Source organism: Bubalus kerabau, chromosome 5, assembly GCF_029407905.1.
Source record: "Bubalus kerabau isolate K-KA32 ecotype Philippines breed swamp buffalo chromosome 5, PCC_UOA_SB_1v2, whole genome shotgun sequence".
NCBI lineage: Eukaryota > Metazoa > Chordata > Mammalia > Artiodactyla > Bovidae > Bubalus > Bubalus kerabau.
This window is the reverse complement of record NC_073628.1, coordinates 135,383,392-135,403,665: the sequence shown is the minus strand read 5'-3', so window position 1 is coordinate 135,403,665 and position 20,274 is coordinate 135,383,392. Positions and strand designations below refer to the sequence as shown.

Genomic DNA, 20,274 nt, shown 5'->3' with positions numbered 1-20,274 from the left:
GGGGCAGGTGGCATGAGCAGGCGGGAGGCAGGTGGCATGAGGAGGCAGGGGGCAGGTGGCATGAGGAGGCGGGGGGACAGGCCAGGGTGGCATGAGAAGGCGGGGGGCAGGTGGCATGAGGAGGCGGGGGGGCAGGTGGCATGAGCAGGCGGGGGGCAGGTGGCATGAGGAGGCAGGGGGCAGGTGGCATGAGCAGGCGGGGGGACAGGCCGGGGTGGCATGAGGAGGCGGGGGGCAGGTGGCATGAGGAGGCGGGGGGCAGGTGGCATGAGGAGGCAGGGGGCAGGTGGCATGAGCAGGCGGGGGGCTGGCTTCAGGCAGGGCAGGGTGGCCCTCTGGTGCTCGGGGGCCCGAGCCAGGGGAGCCCAGGTGGAAGGGATGAGGCAGGAGCCTGGGGACCCCTGGCAGACCGGGGGGCATGGCCTCCAGCTCAGCTGGCCTGAAACCCACCCGTGTTTCCACTAGTGGGTAGCGGGGGACCTGGGAAAGGAAAGGGGGGCAGAAGGGGGTTGGAAAGAGGGCCACCCTCTCTGGGGCAGGCTGCTGATTCTTATCACAAACAGGAAGCTAGGAACCGCAGGAGTGGGGGAGGAGGCGGGGATGTGTGCCCCGCACTACACCACTGCCCCCAGGCCCCTAAGGTCTGGCCTGCGGGCTGGGAGCGCCCCTCCCTCAGGGTTTGAGGGGCTGGAGGTTGTGCTTTTGGCTGGAGAGGTGGGGGCCCAGAGGTGCAGAAAGTGGGTGGAGGCGGGGTGGGTAACGGTTGGGCGCCAGGTAAGACCCCAAGGACGGCTCAGTTCCCTTTGGCTGTATTTGGGGGCGAGTGTATTCACTCACCTTGCCTCCTGCTCCCCCCGCGCCCCTTTCTGCTAAGAGATGCCTGGACATCGCTGGAGGTGCAGACACAGCTGGGGGAGCCAGGCACCAGCAGAAGCCTCAGAGAAGACAGGGCCCTGCAACAGCCCCCAGCCTGGCATGGGCCCTGTCCAGGGTGGACTCTGCCCATCCAGGATGCGGGGTGTAGGCAAAGGCCTGGAGGCTGTGGGAGTGACTCCCGTCCTGAGCCTCCCCAGCTCCTGCTGTGGACCTGGCCCGACAGTGGCTCTCAGGCCACTCTCTCTACCTGCCAACGTGCGTCAGAGCTGCGTGGGGGCACAGGGAGCCAGGAGGCCCCTGCTGAGCCCTGCTGAGACCGGGGTCCCTGCTCCTCCCTGCTTCTCAGGAGCCCTCTCCCCGGGGGCCGAGGAGCACCCCTCCCCCATCGATCAGAGGGCGGGACCAGCGGTGCTCTGAGCTGTAGGCTGGAGAAGTGGCCCCAGGAAGGCCAGGGGCACCAGGGCTGAGGTCTCCGAGCCCCATCCCAGCAGAGCCCCACCCCCTTCCTCCAGCCGCTCCCCAGGTCCAGGGCTGGGAGCCCCAAGGTCGGGAGTATTGGGTATTGTATTGGTGCAGTGGGAATTCCCTGTTCCTGCAGCACCTGCCTGCCCCGGGGTCAAAGGCCGCGCCCTGATAGAGCCCCCAAGGCAGTCTCAGGACTGGCCCACTGTGGGGGCCTGGCTGCCCCGCCCACCCCATCCTTTTTGCTCCTTTCGGAGGAGAAACCTTGATCCCGGGTCCCCCCCACACACCTCCAGATCCTGGGCCCGCCCAGCGGGCTTCGTGTCCCTGGCCGAGTGGGGGAGACAGAGATACAGAGAGCTGGAGAGGTTCCGGCGTGTGGGAGGCTGGGCCATCCAGAGCCTCCTGCCCTTCTCCTCCTGGAGACTATCTTCCGGGGCGTGGGGGTGCTCAAGGCCAGGCTGCCGTGGTGGGCGTGGAGGGGAGGGCCCAGAAGACAGATGCCAGGATGCAGCAGGGGAGACTACTGTTGGCACTCAGGAGCCAGGGAGCCAGCATGCCCAGACTGCCCGCTGCCCGCCTCTGCGTCCGGCTGGCTCTCCCCAGAAGGAACAGTAAGTGAGGCTCCGGGAGGACCCCTGGGGCTCCAGGTGGAGGATGTGGGTTTGTCTGTGGGAACGGCTGCTGGGAGCAGACAGAGCCCTTGGGGTACTTTCTGCTGAACAGAGACGCTGAGCTGGGAGGCTGCTTCCTACATTTGAGTCTTCCTCACCTTCTCAAGCGTTCCCACCCCCTCCACCCCCGTCTGGGCCAAGGCTGCCCCCTAGGCTGGCTGGGGGCTGACAGGTGTGTCCCTACGGCCAGGCCCCATCCATAGGACTAGCCATGGGGTCTGTGCTGTCCCCAACAGGCCCCCTTTTGTGGGGACTATTGGGCACAGTCTGAGACCCCACCCCTTACCTAAACCCCCGTCCTGTGTGCCTTTTCTACTTAGATTCTGAATTAGGCCGTTTCCATCCCTCTGCTGCAGGCTCTGTCGTCCAGCTGAGTGCGTGCCGCAGGTGAGGGGTGGGGAGGGTGCAGCGTTTCCCCCGTGTGGCCAGACTGGGACCTCCCCCATTTCACGTCAGTTTCCCTGGTTGTTCCCCCACCTCCTCGTTTGAAAGAATGCATGTGTGCACACACACACACACACACACACACGCAAGTAGCCTGGAAAATCTGATGGGGCTGCAGTGCTGAGTTTCCAGGCCCCATCCAGAGGCTGGTGGGTGGCTCTGAGGTTTGGGGCTGGCCGAGCAGAGCGAGAGAAGGGTCCGCAGAAGCAGCTCCTTGCCCAGCGTCTCTGTGCCTGCCTGCGTGCTACGCGTCCCCCTCCCCGCTTCCAGCTCGGGGACCAGGGCCCTGTCCTTTCCTCCGTCTCCCTCCCCACCTTTCCCCTGTCAGCTGCCTTGGGCTGGTGAGTCCTTGGCTCCAGGCTGCAGGAAACTCTCGGCTGCCCTAGGCCTCAGCAGCACCTATGTCCACGAGGGGGCGGCCGGGGGTGGGGCGGGGAGAGGGTCTAGGTGGAGCAGGCGGGGGTTGGAGGCAAGCACACGTCCCGGGCGTCAGGGGTCAGGAGCCCGTCAGGAGTCAAGGCTGGAGTCCCGGGTTCACCCTGGGGCAGGGCTCACTCTTCCCTCCGTGGACATCGCTTCCTCACCGGGGGTGCAAGGGCGAGAAACAGGAGGGCTGTCCTGGGTCCACCACCCCTGCAACAAAGGCCTTTAGAACGTGCTCCTCTGTGTCCACAAGGGGACACTCGCTCACAGCTGTCCGTCCACCCAGCGCTCAGCTCCCAGCACCACGATGTCAGCAGGAACCTCCAGTAGGAACACGAACACCCTGTCCTCCTCTCCCCAGGGCAGGACAGCGGGAGTCAGCTGTCTCTGCCCACCCCAGGGCATTGCTTCTCCAGGTCTGGGTCTCTTCCTGCCTGGAAAGCCAGCTGCTGAAGAGCGTGGAGGTAGGGCCAGAGCGGGAGGCCGGTGTGTCTGCAGCCACGGGTCGCTACCCCCTCCCCCCTCCAGGGGCCCTGCTGAGAACAGGCTCTGGGGTAGAAAGGCAGCCAAGCTCTCCAGGGAGCCAGGAGCTGAGCAGGGGAGGCAGGACGGCCCCTCCTGCTACCTCCCAGCTCTCCCTGCAGACGCCCTGGAATGAGGCCCCCAGTCCTGTTCATGGCGCTCCTCTGGCTCCCAGGCTTCTTGGCCAAGGTGAGGCGGGCGCTGGGGCCACGGCAGGGTTGGGGCTGCTCTCTGTGGTGTTCAGGCCTCCCGCTGCCCCAAGGGCCCTGGCTGATCTGCACGTAGTTGGGCAGAGGCAGCTCCTGCCCAGTCCCACAGGACACAGGGCAGCTGCCCAGGCTGGGGGCCTCCTCACCTTGGTGTCCTGCCTGCTGCCCTTAGGCCACGCCTGGGGTGGGGGACGGACAAGTGGACAGCCTTTCCTCTGCCCCTCTCCCCCACCCTCATATCCCTTCCTCAGGAAGGCGAGTGCCAGCCCCCAGAAGAGGGTCCCGGCTGGGCGAGTGGAGGTAGGTGGCGGGGGACAGGCGGACAGGGCCGTCTCTCCCCTGGGCCCGTCTCTACTCTGGCCCTTCCTGCCCCTGCCTCCTTTAGGGTACAGGGCACTGGGGGCCCTGACGACCCCTGCTCCCCAGGACCGCCTCTGAGGGTGACGGTCAGCAGCCGGGGCAGGTCTGCCAGCCTCACGCTGAACTGGGACGCCCCAGGGCCAGGTGGGCCCGGCCGCACCCTCTGCCTCAGCCGGCTGAGCCCCCGTGGCTCCCCTGAAGGGCAGCTGCTCCAGGCCCACACCAACGCGTCCAGCTTCGAGTTCCGGGACCTGGTGCCAGGAAGTCGCTACCAGCTGGAGGTGACGGCCGTGCGCCCCTGCGGGCAGAACGCCAGCCTCAGCCTCACTGCGCTCACAGGTGCGCGGCCTGCGGGCGGGGAGGGGCCTGGGGCGGGGGCGTGGCCTTTGGGCAAGGGCAAGTGAGCCTGTGGGCGGGGCCTGATTGCGGGGGCGTGGTCTGTGGGGGGGCCTGTTGGCGGGGTGTGGGGGGGCGAGGCCTGCTGGCAGGGGCATGTCCGCGGGGGGGGGGCGGGGGCGGGGCATGGCCTGCGGGCGGGGGCGGCAGACCTGCAGGTGGGGCGTGGCCTGCAGGTATGTCCAGTTGGTTGGGGGCGTGGCCTGCTGACAGGGGGCGTGGTCTATGGATGGGCGGGGCCTGCGGGTGGGGCGTGGTCTGAGAGCAGAGGCGTGGCCAAGCCGGATGGTAGCCCCGGAGGGTTGGTGAGGTCTCTGGGGACCACGCTGGTACAGTGACCTGTCGAGGAGCGCTAGAAGCAGAGGTGATGCCCGGCCCTGAACATAGCGCTGCTCTCTGCCTCACCGCAGCCCCGTCCACTGTCCAGGACCTGAAGCTCCACAGCTCTGAGAGCCCATCCAGCCTGGAGGCCTCCTGGGGCTCTGCTCCCGGGGGGCAGGATGGCTACCAGCTTGTCCTCTGCCACCTGGAGTCCCAGACAGTGGTTCACAATGTCTCCACGTCCGCCGGCACCCTGTCCTACAATTTTAGCCACCTCTTACCGGGCAGTGAGTATGTCTTGGAGATTACCACCTGGGCCGCCCACCTCCAAGCGAAGACCAGCACCCGCCAGTGGACAGGTAGGGCCCATGCCTGGCAAGGCCCCAGGTGACAGCCGGTTGGGGGTAGGAGGTGGTCCAGAGCCACGTGCCAATGTGACGGGGCTCCTGGCTCCTGTGCGGGGTTGGTGCCGGGTCCCTGGTTGGGCCCCTTCTCCAGCCCGGTTCTACCCTGCCCACCCTCCTCTAGCTCCTGTGCCTCCAGGGCAGCTGGCGCTGCGCGCCCTGGGCACCAGAGCCCTGAGGGCTTCCTGGTACAGCTCTGGGGGTGCCGCCTGGCTGCACCTCCTGCTCACGGACCTCCTCAGTGGCTCCAACCTGACGGCGGGCGTCACACGAGGTGTCTCCAGTCACACCTTCCCGTGCCTCTTTCCTGGAACCCCCTACACGCTGAAACTAAGCGCTTTCGCTGGGCCTCGTTGGGCAGTGGGGCCCAGTGCCACTGAGTGGACCCGTGAGTGCTGGGGATTTGCTGGCCACTGCAGAGGTCCCTCAGCCAAGTGGGCTGATCCGGCTATGCGGGGGGCGTCCAGGGTCCTGCAGGGAAGGGGTGAGGCCCGAGGGTGCCCGCCTGCTGGCTGGTGGTAAAAAAGCCCCCACCCCAAAGGTGACAGTGATGGTGATTGCCGTGTGCCAGTCCCATGCCGGGCGCTTCTGTGTGGCATGTCATGTAACCCCCATAAGTCATGCTGTCCCCCATGACGGTGGGGAGATAGGGACCAGCTCCAGGCTCAGGACTGCCTGGGCTGGGCTGAGCCCCGGGACCCACTGCTGCCACTGTCTGCCTGTGGGTCTCCAGACAGAGTGCTCGCTCTCTCTGTGCTTCGGCCTCCGCCCCTCGAAGGGGACCGCAGCGGCCGTGTGGTGAGGAGGTGCCAGGTCTGGTACTGGGAGTGCTCTCCTCTGTTTCTGTGTCCTTGGCCGGGTCCCAGGACTCGCCCAATATGTGGCCTGTCCAGGGCGCACAGGAAGGAGCCGGCCGGCTGCAAGGACTTTCTGCACGTGTCTCCCTCCCCCGCAGGTCCCTCCACGCCCCTGGACCTGGGGCTCGGGGCCAGCTGGAAGGCGGGCCCGGGGGCCCAGGAGGGCTACCTGCTCAGGCTGAGTGGGCCTGTGGACAAGACCCTAAGTTTGGGCCCTGGGGCCCTCAACATCACGTTCCTAGGGCCCCTGCCATCTGGACACTACGCTCTGGAGCTGAGAGTTCTGGCGGGGCCCTACGAGGCCCGGGCCCAGGCCGCTGCCTGGCTGGGCGGTGAGTCTGGGCTGGTGGGGAACAGGCTGGGGTCCTGCCCAGGGGCGCCTGCCTTGAGAGGGGTGGACCCTCACCCTCCAGGGCCCACACCCCTCCAGATGCTCTAGTCCAGCGCCCACAGGGCAGTGGTACCGAGCTGCCCCTGGATGGGCCGGAGGCCAGCGAGGAGCCTGGGAGCCAGACACTGCCCTACACCGAGGGGGCCCCCTGCCTCCTCAGAAATGTCTCGGGGCCACCTGGTGCCACCTTGGTCACACTCCACGGGCCTGGGGCCCGCTCCCAGGTGGACGCTGTTTCCGCTCTGGGCACTGCCTCCGCAAGCCCCACAGGCCACACAGGTGAGTGCCGGCCACTGCGTCCCAGTGGCCGGGGGGCTTTGCCTTGGGTGGAGAGGGGCTATCACAGGCCCACACGCCATGCGCGGCCTTCTTACCACCCTCTCCTCTGTCAGGGCCCCCCACAGTCACTGGAGGTCAGCAGCAGGGGCAGTCCTCCACCTTGACCGTTGGCTGGGCCCCAGCAGCGGGGCCACGGGCAGCCTACAGGGCCAGCTGGCACCAGGAGGGCAGCCAGAGCTCGCCGGGCGGTCTTGTCAACTTGGGCCCAGACAACACCAGCCTGATGCTGCGGGATCTGGTGCCCGGTTCCTGCTACACCGTGTCTGTGTGGACTCGGGCAGGGAACCTCAGCTCCAGCATCCAAAGGGCTCGCGCCTGCACACGTGAGTTCCCGGCTGCGGCCCCTGGGAGGCCAGCCCTGGGCAGTGGGGTGGGTACCAACATCCTTCACGCACCTTCCTCTGTGTGCCTGACTCAGGCCATGCGTCTAGTCAGGGTAGGGCATTTCATGACCTGTTCGCAAGCATTCCCCACTTCGTGCCATTGGGTCAGTTGTCTACCCATCCACCCATCCTTCCAACCATCCATCCATCCAACCATCCACTCTTCCTTCCAACCATCCATCCACCCACCCATCCAACCATCCACCCATCCTTCCAACCATCCATCCATCCTGCCAACCATCCATCCATCCAACCATCCACCCTTCCTTCCAACCACCCATCCATCCATCCACCCATCCAACCTTCCTTCCAACCATCCATCCATCCATCCTTCCAACCATCCATCCATCCATCCATCCATCCATCCATCCATCCTTCCAACCATCCATCCATCCATCCAACCATCCACCCATCCTTCCAACCGTCCATCCATCCATCCATCCATCTGTCCTTCCAACCATCCAACCATCCATCCTTCCAACCATCCATCCATCCATCCATCCATCCTTCCAAACATCTATTCATCCTTCCAACCATCCATTCATCCTTCCAACAAATATTTAAAGAATGCCTTCCATGCTTAGGTATGGGGTTACATGCCGAAGCTAAAAATTATGAAGACGATAGTGTAGAAAGGCAGACAGACAAGTAAACATATGGTCAATGTGTCTATTAAAGTGGTTCACGTTGGTGTGTATATCATAGAGTAAGTGTGCACACACAGTGTGTTTGAACCGTGTGAGTCTCTGTCCTCATGGGTTTAAGATCAAGGACTATGAGGAATGTTCTGTGGTTGTGGCTAATCTTTCAGGGCTCACAGAAGGGCCACCTTAGGGGTCAAGAAAGGTTTCCCCGAGGAGGGGAGTGGGCTGAGGAGCACATGGGTCTGAGTAAGGTGGGCAGAGAGGGGCCTTAGTGAGGGGAGTGTGTTCCCAGGCCCTGAGGTTGGGGAGAGAGAGAGAGAGGGAAGGAGCTCGCAGGGAGGTTCAGTCCTGGTGTGAGCCTGGGGCGGCTGGCACTGGAGTGGGGCAGGTGGAACAGAGTCACCCTTGGAGCTGAGGCCTGGGAAGCAGGGAAAGGAGCAGGTGTGGGGCAGGGACTGAGCTGGCCAAGAGGCTTTCCTGGGAAGCACGGGGGCAGTTGAGTCGGGGCAGGCCGTGTTGGAGACCAGCACTGAGCGTGCGGCCCGGGGCTGGGTGGGGGGCTCGAATCCGCCTCTTGCTCATTCTGCAGTCTCTGCGCCGCCCGCCAGCCTGAGCCTGGGCCTGGTCGCCCAGCCCCCTGCCCTGAGGGCAGTCTGGAGCCCCCCTGCGGGGGGCAGGGATGGCTTTCTCCTGCGGCCCTACTGCCTGCGGCCCCTGGCTCTGGAGGGCCAGGAGACCCTGGGCCCCGAGGCGCAGACCTTCTCCTGGGCCCAGCTGGCTCCAGGCACTGAGTTCCTGGTGTGGTTGGCCACCCTGCGGGGCCCCGACGAGAGCAGCGGTGCCAACGCCACGGGCTGGACGCGTGAGTGCCCTGCCCACCCCACCAACCACCCTTGCTGGGTGTCCCAGAGGCTGACCCCTGAGCCCTGTGGTCGGTGAGCAGGCCTCTGGGTTGACGTCAGCTGCTCCCTGACCCTGGGGCACCAGGATACCTGTTGCCAGCTGGGAGCCCCTGGGTCCTGCCCTCCTGGTACGAGGCAGGTGGGCAGGACCCAGCTTTGCTCTCATGCAGCACCGTGGTGGGTCCCCCACGCTCTCTCATGGCCAGCATCAGGGACCCCCCACCCCACTGCCGGGCCCCTCGCTCAGCATTCTCCCACTTAATTCTTGAAACCACAGCCGGGCACGAGGGCCTCCGTCTCAGAGGGTCTCCCATGAAGGGTCTCGATTACTGAAGCGCCGGGCGTGTCCCTCCTCCCGGAGCCACATGATGGGCCGGGAATCCCCTCTGGGGGCCCACACCCTGCCCGGTGCAGTTGGACATAGTGGCCCCCTGCCCCTATGTGGCCCCTGCTGCGCGCCCTCCACTGTGGTGGGCCCACCCCGCCTGGTCCTCCCGTTTCCAGGACCCTGAGGCTCTAACCGGCTGAGCCCTGAGCAGGCCTGTCCCTCTCTGTGTCTCTCTGAGCCTCAGTTTACAACAGAGGTGTCTGCCATACAGCCCGGGCCCTGGCTCAGGGGAGGGGGCAGAGGCCCCACTTAGACCCCAGACCCGGCCTCTAACCTGAAGCTGGAGCTGGGCTGGGGAAGGTGCTGGCTTGAAGCCTTCGGGTGGTGCCGGGTGCAGTCTGTCCAGACCTTGGACTTGGCTGTTGGGGAGGGTCAGGGTGGGGTCACCTGAGCCGGTGTTCCCAACCCTGCCAAGGGTGCACAGGGGGCCTTTCACGGAGGAAGGAGCAGAGGCTGGGCTGCCCCCTACCCTGCGCATGCCGTCTGCAGAGGGGCCTCACACAGGCCCCCCGCAGTTCTGGGGGCACAGGCTGAGGCCCTGGCTTGTGTCCTGCCCTCTCCTCCGGGGCCCGCAGGGCTGTCCCTGCCTGTGTCCTTGCCCCAATCCCCTCTGGGCCAGGACCCACCCCAGTGACTTCCTTTGGCCTTAATCCCCTCTTTCGAGGCTGCATCTCCGAGCAAGTTCTGAGGTCCTGAGGGTCAGGAGGTGAACGTGAATTTGGGGGGACACAGTTCAGGTCCTATACCTCCCTTCTCCAACCCCACCCCACTCTCCCTGCAGGCCCCCTCGCCCCTGCGCTGGTGAATGTGACCAGTGAAGGTGCCACCCGGCTCCGGGCGTCCTGGGTCCACGCGCTGGGGGGCCGGGATGGCTACCGGGTGACCCTGTACCAGGCGGGCGTCCAGGTGTGCTCCAGCCCCGTGGGGGCCCAGGTGGACGGCGCCAGCTTCTTGGCTCTGACTCCGGGCACTGAGTACAAGGTGGAGGTGGTCACGCAGGCCAGGCCCTTCCGTGCGGTGGCAGCCAGGGCTGCCGGCTGGACCCGTGAGTGGGCGTGGGGACGGGGAGGGGCCGAGCGGTGGGCAGGGCCACCTGGAGCCCCTCCCTTGGGGGGGCACCCCCGCCCCCAGCCCCTCGTCCTGCCTGTGGAGGAGGGCCCTGCGTGGGGTCAGAGGTTCCCTGCTCTCCTCCCACAGCCCCAGTGGTGCCTGCAGAGCTGCTGGTGTCCATGCAGGCGGGCAGCGCCGTGGTCAGCCTGGCCTGGCCCAGCGGCCCCCTGGGGCACGGAGCCTGCCACGCGCAGCTCTCGGGGGCCAGGCTCCTGTCCCGGGAGCAGACCCTGGCCCTGGGCCAAGCCCGCCTGGTCCTGAGGGACCTCACGCCTGGACGCAAACTGTCCTTGATCGTGCAGTGCCGGGCAGGGCCCCTCCAGGCCTCCACACACCCTGTGCTGCTGCCCGTGGGTACGCGGGCGTCTGTCGGGGGGTGGGGCACCCTGAGCCCTGAGCCATCCCGCCCCGCGCCTTCTCGTGCAGTGGGAGCCCTGCCCTCCTGCCCTGGGCCGCCCCTCGCTCTCCAGATGGGTGCAGGGACGGGGGGAGGTCTGGAGGAGCGCTTGTTTCTCCTTGCTGCCATTGCCCCATTCTGGGGTAAAAGTGCCCAGTGCCTCTGAGCCTCTGCATTCAAGCCCCTCTCAGGTGCACTGACCCCCATTCGACACGGAACTCTTGAACCCACAGAGCCTGACCGGTGGAGGACGTGCAGTGCCAGCCCGAGGCCACGCGCCTGGCCCTGGTGTGGACAGTGCCCACGGGGGATGTGGACACCTGTCTGGTGGTGGTGGAGCAGCTGGCGGCGGGAGGGGCCACCCAGCTCGTCTTCCGGGTCAACACCTCCGGGGGCGCCCTCCTGCTGGCCCACCTGGCGCCCGCCACGTCCTACCGCCTCAGCCTCTCGGTGCTGGGCAGGAACGGCCTGTGGAGCCGGGCGGTCAGCCTGGTCTGTGCCACTGTGCCCAAGGGTAGGTGCCTCTGGCCCGCTCCCCCGGGGCCCTCCCCCAGCCCCCACCTGGGCCCTGCCCTGGATGCCACTACCCTGTGCGGCTCATGCCCGGGTGCCCGGCCCAGCCTGGGCACAGCCCTGCCCTTGGGGGCGGCTCTCAGCGCATCACTCCCCCTCCGCTCCCAGCCTGGCACCCCCCGGAGCTGGCCGCAGCCCCCCGGCTGGAGCTCGAGACAGGGATGGGTGCGCTGATCGCCCAGGGCATGTTTGGCGAGGAGGACGGGCAGATCCAGTGGTATGGGGTCATCGCCAGCACCAACATGTCACGTGAGTCCTGGCCACGCGGTGGGGGCCCCCCTGGCTACCACCTGGCAGGGCTGGTGAGGGGCCGGGCGCTGACACGGGCAGAATGGATGTCGGGGTTGGGGGGTGTCCCGGCACAGAAAGGGCGTGGGGCATTCTGGAGCGCGAGACTGGCATGTCCAGCAATGCAGGGCAGCCCGGGCCCCACTGCCCATCTGCTCCTCTCCCAGTGGCCCGGCCTCCCCGTGAAGCCATCAACTGCACGTGGTTCGACCACTACTACGGGGACCGTGACACCTACCTGGCTGTCCTGCTCTCCAACCCCTTCTACGCCGGGCCCTGGGCCGTGCCCACATCCTGGCCGGTGCCTGTGGGCACAGACGACTGCGGCCGGACCCGCGACATATGTAACGGGCGGCTCAGGCCAGGCTCCCGGTATCGGTGAGGGCCGCGGCTGACGGAGGGGGTACTCCGGGTTTCGCTGGGGCCGTTTGCGCCTCATGCCAACCAGAGCCTGTGCTGATGCAGGGGAGACACGTGGGGCTTCCTGGCAGGAAGGGCACGCCTGGAGCGCCCCCGTCCCCGGCTCTTTCCAGGCGGGGCAGGGGTGGGCTCCATTGCACTTTGCTGCGGGAGGCGGTGGGCGCTCTGCAGATTCAGGGACGGGATCGCAGGCTCCGCAGGTAGGGGGTGCTCCTGCTGCCCGGGACTCAGCCTCCTGCTCCTCTGCCCCAGGTTCAGTGTCGTGGCCTTTTCCAGGCACAGCCCTGACACCCTCATCGCCTTCTCAGCCTTTTCAGGTAGGCAGGCGCCCGGAGGGGCTCCCAGTGGATCCCGGGTGGGGGGCTGCTGCTGGAACCTCTCTTCTGAGCCTTGTCCCAGCCACTGGCGGGGACCCGCCCCGCGAGGCAGTGCTGGGAGCCCCTGGGCCAGGAGGCAGGTGGTCCAGGAGGGCTGGGTGGGCTGGGGAGCAGTGGGCAGGCAGACGTGGAGGAAACCTGCCTACCCTCCTGCCTCCGCCCTGCGAGATCCCGGGTAGCACTGAAGCGGTGGAGACGTGAGGAAGCCGTGAGTGAGAGACACGTGGGGGTCAGCACGGCTAGCAGCACGCGAAAAAGAAGGAAACAGACAAATTCACCTCAGCAACATCTTCTTTAAACTGAGATACTGAAAATCTATCAACACGTAATCAATTCTTAAAATAATTAATGAGATAGTTTGCATCTATTTTTTTATCAGTAGGGCTCTGCGCTCCCGTGTGCGTTTCACACTTGTAGCAAATCCGAACTTTGAGCTACTCTTTCCAAAGCTCCGCAGCCCAGGGCTGTGAGGCGACCCGATGGACAGGGCAGCCAGGCCCCGCCCTCCTCTCCCCGAGGGGGGTCAGGACCTCCCAGTGCGAGGTGGGCAGGACCACCCAGTGCCTTCCGGGGGGTCTGCCTCTGTGTCCTCCCCAGGGGGCTGCAGGTCCGGTGAGCAGGCGTGTTGCTGCAGGACAGCTCCAGGCCCCTAGCTCACCCCCACCTGCCGTCTACAGAGCCCCAGACCAGCCCGTTCTGGGCCATGCCCCTCCCAGTGACAGCGGGCATCGTGGCCAGCATGCTAGCCCTGGTCTTGCTGGGCCTGCTGTGCGGGAGGCGAGTGAAGGGGCAAAGGTGAGTGAGGGGAGGGCCACCCGCCACCGGGCGGGGGGGGGCCCGGACAGCCTCCCACCACCCCGTCACCCCGGCAGGGCGGAGAAGAGCCTGCGCTCCCAGGAGCTGACGGCTTTCAACCTGCGGTGAGCACCCACCCGCGCCCTCAGCCCCTTAGCCCCAACCTCAACTCCCCACCCATCCTCACCTGGGCCCTGACCAAGCACCTGACGGCTTCAGGCCGAGTCGCTTTCTCGTCCTTTCTCTTGGCCTTGGGCCCTCATCTACCCTTGGGTCACACCTCTGCCTCCTGATGTTGGCCTCACACTGAGCAGACTCCCAAAGCGTCCTCAGGGCCCAGGGCCTGGCCCTCTGAGACTCCCGCCCACCTCCATGTGTAGTCCTGTCTGCCCCCCGCTCTGCGTCCCCCGGCTGGGGCCCAGGGCTGTGTGCCCACGCCTGCTGGCACCAGGGCAGGACTGCACACACCAGGCCCTCTGCCTCCCCGACCCAGGCGGACCCACCGGCCCATCCCCGCGCACAGCTTCCAGCAGAACTTTGAGACCAAGAGTGCCCACGCCTACCAGGCCTTCTTTCAGGAGTTTGAGGTGAGGCCTCTGCCCACCTAGGGCTCTGGGGGACCCCTGTCTGGTGTGGGAGGCAACGTGGGTCTGTCCCGGCCCCGATCTTTGCAGGAGCTGAAGGAGGTGGGCAAGGAGCAGCCGAGGCTGGAGGCTGAGCACCCTGCCAACAGCACCAAGAACCGCTACCCTCACCTGCTGCCCTGTGAGCACGGCGGCAGGTGGGCGGGGCTGCGGCTGGCCCGGAGCCGCCTGCCTGTGTCTGTTCCCAACGCACGCCTTACTGTCTGCAGACGACCACTCCCGGGTCAGGCTGGCCCTGCTGGACGGGAAGCCCCACTCTGACTACATCAACGCCAGCTTCATTCCGGTAGGGCGGCCCACGGGCTGGCTGTGGCGTCCACTGCGTTTGCAGGGCATGCTGTCCTGCCCCGGGCGTCCATGAAGACCGCCAGCTTGTGTGTCTGCGTGTCCTGTGCTGGGCCCGCAGGGGGCTGGGCGCGGCTGCTCAGACTCCGCCCTTCAAAAGAGCACGTGTGTGTCTGTGCGCACGCGTGTGTGTCTGTGTGTGTGTGTCTGTGTGTGCACATGTGTGTGTGTGCACACACATGTCTGTGTGCACGTGTGTGTGCCTGTGCGTGTGTCTGTGTGTGCATGCGTTTGTGTGTATGTGTCTGTGCACGTGTGTGTCTGTGTGTGTGTGCATGCGCGTGTCTGTGTGTGCACGTGTGTGTCTGTGTGTGTGTGCATGCGCATGCCTGTGTGTGCACGTGTGTGTCTGTGTTGTGTGCATGTCTCTGTGTGTGTATGTGTGCACGTGCGTGTCTGTGTGTGCATGTGTCTGTGTGTGTGTGTCTGGGTCTGTGTGCGTGTGTGCGTGTGTGTGCGTGTGTGTATGAGACACATGTGCTCAGTAGAAATGCTTAGTCCACCCAGGACTAGACATCAAGAAAGGCTTCCTATAGGAGAGATATCTGGGCTCTTATCACAGGATCCTGATGAGCAGTGAGGGGGTGGATGTCACTGGAAAGACTTGGAGAAGAGCTGGGGGGGACCTGCGGACAGAGCTGGGCGGGTCGTCGGGTGGAGGCAGGAGAGGCAGTGGGGCTGCTGGAGAAGGGCGACCGCCAGGCGGGGCGGGGGTGCTGGGCGGGCAGTGGAGCCCAGGGGGATGCAGGTGGTGTGGGCAGCTGGCCTGGGGAGGCTACTTGGGGCCCTTCCAGTCTTGTCACCGTCCCTTCCAGGTAGGGCTGTCTCCGAGCCACCCTCCCGTTTGGGTTCCTGGTGCACGTGTGCTCACGTGTGTGCACACGTGCCAGCATGCACATGCAGTCCTCACTCGTGGAGATCCTGCGTGGATGCACAGCTGTGTGCTGGGGGCCCCGGTTCATATCTTCCTGTCCCCCATGCCAGGGCTACACCCACCCGCAGGAGTTCATCACCACCCAGGGGCGTCTCAAGAAGACCCTGGTGGACTTTTGGAGGCTGGTGTGGGAGCAGCAGGTCCGCATCATCGTCATGCTGACCGTGGGCATGGAGAACGGGCGGGTGAGCACACCGCAGCCCCAGGCGGCCACCAGGTGGCAGGCTTTGCCCGCAGGCCTGGCTGCGGGTCTGGGAGGCGGACAGGGACACAGATCTGGCACCCAGACTCCCAGCTGGACTCGCCTCTGCTGCCTCTGCTGTTTCTACAGTGCCCCCTCCTGCTCCCGGCCCAGGGCCAGGGGTGGCGGAGACAGGGCAGTCTGCGTCTTTGCTTTGGACACACCTCTGAGCCCCCTGTGGAGCGGTGTGGCCCAGCCAGGTGAGCCTGAGTAAGGCTGTGCAGTTGCCCCAGGAGCCCGGGCACTGCCTGGAAGCCCCAGGGGCCACCTGAGGTCTGGGGTGGGGGTGCTGGGGCCTGTCTGGAACGGAGCGGCTTCTGGACGAGGAGGGCAGCCGAGAAGGAGGGTGGGAGGGATGCCGATTGAGCTGGGGTGGCCGGCCCCGCCCGCCCCGCCCCGCATCCCCACGCTGCCCTCCGGCCCTAGGTGCTGTGCGAGCACTACTGGCCAGCCGGCTCCAGCCCCGTCACCCACGGGCCCGTCACCATCTGCCTGCTGGCCGAGCAGCCCCAGGACGAGTGGACCACGCGGGAATTCCAGCTGCACCACGTGCGTGCCCGCAAGGGGAGCGGGGGGCACTCTCGTGGGAGAGTCAGCTCACCCCTGGGTCTCTGGCCTCCTGCCAGCCGGGGAGGCTGGTGGTTATGGAAGGGCTGGGAGGCAGAGGGGAGACTCAGGGTCATCCAAGGCCGGGAGAGAAGGGACGCCTCCACCTGTGCTGCGCTTGGCTCAGGCCCCCGAGCCCCATCTGCCTCCTGGGCTGTGACCTCCTGGGGCAGCGGTGCCCCTTGCCTGGGCACCCCCAGCGGGCAGACTCCCCTGGAGGCTGGAGTAGGTGAGGGCAACATCCTGGGGGCGGGGGGTCCGAGCCCACCTGCAGGGTCTGGTGGCAGGACGAGGGCTGAGGGAGGACCCCTGCCCCACCCCCAGGCTGCCCAGCAGCGGCCACGGAGGGTGAAGCAGCTGCAGTTCACCACCTGGCCGGACCACAGTGTCCCCGAGGCCCCCAGCTCCCTGCTGGCCTTCGTGGAGCTGGTCCAGGAGCAGGCGAGGGCTGTGGGGCAGTGCAGGTGAGGCAGGCGGCGGGTGGGGGGCACAGGAGCCCCTGCCCTGGGCCCTCCGTCCCCCAGGGCCCACCCTGCAGGCGAGGCAGGCCCTGGGCTGGGGGCACGGGGAGGCCCCTCACGGCCTGGCCCTATGTCCCCGCAGCGCGGGCGTGGGCCGCTCGGGCACCTTCGTGGCTCTGTGGCGGCTGCTGCGGCAGCTGGAGGAGGAGCAGGTGGTGGACGTGTCCACACGGTGCACATGCTGCGCCTGCACCGGCCACTCGTGATCCAGACCCCGGTGGGCCCGCGTGGGCGGGGGCGCGTGGGCGTGGGCGGGGGCGCGGGAGGGCGCGTGGGCGGGGGCGCGGGAGGGCGCGTGGGCGTGGGCGGGGGCGCGGGAGGGCGCGGTGGGCAGGGGTGCAGGGCGCCTTTGAGGGTGCAGACCCCGGTGGGCCCGCGTGGGTGGGGGCGCGGGAGGGCACGGTGGGCAGGGGCGCAGGGCGCCTTCGAGGGTGCAGGGCCGGTGGCCTGGCCACAGGATTCCAGGGGGCAGGGAAGGGCCCTGGGGGAGGGACTGGGACAGCCACCCTCCTAAGGGGGCTTGTTTCCCTTTTGGCCGGGGTCCGTGGGGGTGGGTGGGTGGCCCCCCACCAGCTCTCACACGGGGCCCCACGGGAGGACTCCCAGAAGTTCTCCCTTGTGCCAGCCACCGGGATGGTCGGGTCCGGAAGTCTGGAAGCCATCTGCTGGGTCACAGCCCCTTAGCCAGCCTCCCCGTCCCCCCACCAGAGCCAGTACGTCTTCCTGCACAGATGCCTCCTGAGCAGGGTCCTGGAAGGGCCCCCCAGCACCCGCGCTGCTGAGTACGTGTGCTCCGGGAGCTGGTGGAGGGGGTGGGGCCCCCCTCCCTCCTACTACCAGGCCGCTGACTCCATCCACACAGGGTTGCAGAGACCCACAGCGGGCACCGGGCAGACCCGGGCACCCCCCACGTGGCTGGTGCCCCCTGCAGGCCACAGCCCATCCCTGTGAGGAACTTTGCCCGGGTGTGTACGGAGCGGGCTGCCGACGGCAACGCGGGCTTCCTTGGGGAGCACCAGGTGGCCAGGGGCTGGGCAGGGTGGCGTGGGGTCCCCTCAAGCCAGCGCTTCTGCACCCTGCCTGCCTCACAGCGGCCCCCCCACCCCGCACCCCAGCTCCTGCTCCAGGCCCTGAAAGACGAGGCCGGCTCTGGGATGCCGTCTCCCTGGGGTGAGCAGGATGGCACAGCCTCCAGTGAGTGCTGGCGGACGCTTGGGCTTGGGTAGACCGGGCACGGGGCACGGGCGGGGCTTGGGCCTCCCGCAGATGGCCGTTGTCACAAGTGGCCGCCTTCGGCAGAGAGCGGCCCGGCTGGGGAGATGCTTGAAGCCTGCTCTTCCCCGTGAGCACATGCCCTCTGACCGTGTGGGCAGGCCTGGGGGGCTGGGGGCCCTAGAGCTGAGACGGTAGGGACATCCTGTGCTCTGCAGGGCGGGCCCTCTGGCCACGACCATGTGGTGCTGACTGGCCCCGCGGGGCCAGCTGAACTCTGGGAGCTGGTGTGGGAGCATGGGGCCTGCGTGCTGGTCTCCTTGTGCCCACCGGACCCCCAGGAGAAGGTGAGGGGCAGAGCAGAGGCTGGGCCGCCGGGGGCTGGAGTGGGGCACGGTGCGGGCCACGGGCGGGGTCAGGCCGGCTGGCCGAGCAGCCCTGGTGGGTCCGCCACAGGCATTCTGGCCCACGGAGACGCAGCCCGTCGTCACAGACACGGTGACCGTGCGCTGGGCGGCGGACGGCAGTGCTGCCGGCTGGCCCTGCGTCTTCCTTCACGTCACACACGTAAGCTGGGCCGCGTGGTGGGGGGGTGCAGGGTGGGGGGGCTCCACAGAGCCGCGGGTCCCCTGGGCAGCGGTGCCAATGTCTCTGCCCAGAAGGCGGCGGGAAGGAGAGGCCAGCGCAGCGGCTGCAGCTCCCTGCGGGGAGCCGGGCCGGGCACTCCCCCCGAGACCCTGCTGCCCTTCCTGGCGGCGCGCCGGTGCTGCTCCTGGGGCACCGCTCAGCCCCTGCAGGTGCCGCTGGGCGGGCCCGGGGAGTGGGCGGGGCATACACGGCCGCCTGGCTCAGGGCAAGGGCCAGACAACATGGCCCCCTCCTCGCCCTGTCCCGACACCCTCTGGGAACCTGTGCCCCTCAGCCTAGGCCCAGGCTGGCGGTGGCTCTCCTGGGTGTCCCTCCCCGGCCCCCCAGCCCAGGCCCCCAGGTGCCCCTCCAACTTGAGGTCCATTGCAGCAAGGGTGCAGCCCAGCTGGGCACCCTCCTGGCCCTGGAGCAGCTGCTGCGGCAGGCAGGGGCCGAGGGCACCGTGGACATCTTCACCGTGGCCGTGCAGCGGTCACACGCCTGCGGCCTCATGACCCCAATGCTGGGGAGCAGCCTCGGGGCTCAGCCTCGGGACATGGGGGCGCGAGGGGTCCGCCCCAGGCTGTCTGGGGCCCTGCTCTCCGTGGAGGCCATGCAGCCTCCCTGTCCTCACCGAGGCCCCCCCACCTGCCCCCAGGAGCAGTATGTCCACCTCTACAGCTGCCTCAACAGCACGCTCTCGGACGGGCTGCCGTGACTTGCCCAGGCACTGCTGTGCAGGAGGCGGTGCCGGCCCGGCAAGCCCACTGCGGCCCGGCTTCCCTGGGAGGGCGGCCTGCACGCCAGCCCTGTGCTGTGAAGGGCAATAAAGGGTGTGGTCAAGCCTGAGGCCAAGTGTGTTCTGTCCATGGAGACTGGGAGATGGGGGTGCTTTCGGCCTGGCCTTCCCTCCCGCTGTGACCCTGCCCAGGGCCGGCGCTGGAGGGTGGCTGCTCCCCGGCCAGAGCGACCAGGTTTCCTCTGTGCCTGCCCTCCACCAGTGAGGGAACCTGGGCAGGGGAACCAGGAAGGAGGGCACAGGTGCCCACCGTGACGACACCATCACTCACAGCACCCCCGGGGCCGGCCAGGGGGGTCCCGCGTCAACTGCAAGGCCGTGGACGACTCCTGGCGGGGAGTCTGGGGGACACAGAGAGGCCAGACAAGGCAGAGCAGGAGCCTCAGTTGGGGGCAGACCCTGAGGCGGGGAGGGCCGGCACCCAGCTCCTGGTGAAGGCCTGTGGGACGGGAGCAGGGGCAGGGGCCTCCTCAGGGTGGGGTGCGGCTCCGGGGCCCTGGGCTGGGTCACACGCTCTTCACACGTGCATTTATCAGGAGTGGGACTGGCCCACACGACCCTCCAGAGGCTGGAAACACTGAGTCACCACCCCCGGCTGCCCAGGGGCCACAGGGCTCCCGCGGCCGGAGCTGCAAGCGCTGACCATCCAGGCCTTCCCGGGGCTTGTTTATGTCAGGGCTGTGCCCACCGCGAAGCTGCAGGTCAGCTCTCCCCCTTCCTGGCCCAGCTGTGCAGGCCCCGGGCCTGGGGGGGAAAACACTAGCAGAGAACTGGAGGAGTGGTGAGCGGCCTTGGTGGGGCGAGGGATGGTCCTGGCGGAAGGACCCCTGGCCGCCCTGAGGCCTCAGGCTGCTGCTGTATTCTCAGGGGTGGCGGGAGACCAGAGAGCAGGAGGGGCCGGAGTTACCCCTGCCAGCCGGGTCTGGCCCTCACAGACGACTCCGGCTTCAGCTGCCCACTCTGTCCCTCAGGCCTCTGTCCTGGCCCGGCCAGCCAGACTAATGGAACCGCAGCTGCCGGACTGGCATCTGGGGGCGCGGGGTGGGGGCTGGGGGGAGGAGGGCGCTGACCCGCCTGCGCTCAGGCCTGCTCTGACAGCCAGGGGGTCGCCCGCCCGGCCCCGTCCGGTGGGAAGCAGGTCAGAGCTCCCGGGCTCACAGCTACTGGGCGGGTGGACATCACCCCTTCTCTGGTGGCGGCCTGGGGGTTGGCGGAAGGCTGCTCTTTGTAGCCCCAGTGATCGCCCCGCAGGCTCCGCCCCTCACTGCTGTGCTCTGAGGACCAGCCCTCCCGGGGAGACGGTGCGAGGGCAGCCGGAGCTCCTCGTCTGGGACCGCCGACCCCCGCCCCCCCCACCCCCCACCAGGGATGAGCTTGAACAAAGCCCGTC

General features: G+C 67.4%; 1 protein-coding gene across 1 annotated transcript; it reads left to right on the top strand.

Annotated features, from left to right (window-relative positions):
* Window positions 1-600: 600 nt before the first annotated feature.
* LOC129654337 (receptor-type tyrosine-protein phosphatase V-like) lies at window positions 601-18,925 on the top strand. Its single transcript, XM_055583826.1, is given in 41 exon segments — window positions 601-774; window positions 1,074-1,131; window positions 2,333-2,399; window positions 3,524-3,590; window positions 3,862-3,910; window positions 4,037-4,309; window positions 4,777-5,046; window positions 5,216-5,479; window positions 5,559-5,695; window positions 5,825-5,889; window positions 5,985-6,280; window positions 6,379-6,634; window positions 6,734-6,771; window positions 6,774-7,001; window positions 8,295-8,567; window positions 9,777-10,040; window positions 10,193-10,459; window positions 10,738-11,016; window positions 11,184-11,324; window positions 11,531-11,741; window positions 12,036-12,100; window positions 12,838-12,955; window positions 13,033-13,080; window positions 13,449-13,542; window positions 13,630-13,720; window positions 13,809-13,885; window positions 14,929-15,063; window positions 15,546-15,668; window positions 16,050-16,189; window positions 16,329-16,408; window positions 16,411-16,463; window positions 16,955-17,028; window positions 17,178-17,265; window positions 17,362-17,440; window positions 17,513-17,575; window positions 17,578-17,588; window positions 17,677-17,805; window positions 17,915-18,025; window positions 18,118-18,311; window positions 18,434-18,606; window positions 18,739-18,925. Coding segments are annotated over 41 exon segments (5,688 nt in total). The 3' UTR covers window positions 18,804-18,925.
* Window positions 18,926-20,274: the final 1,349 nt, after the last annotated feature.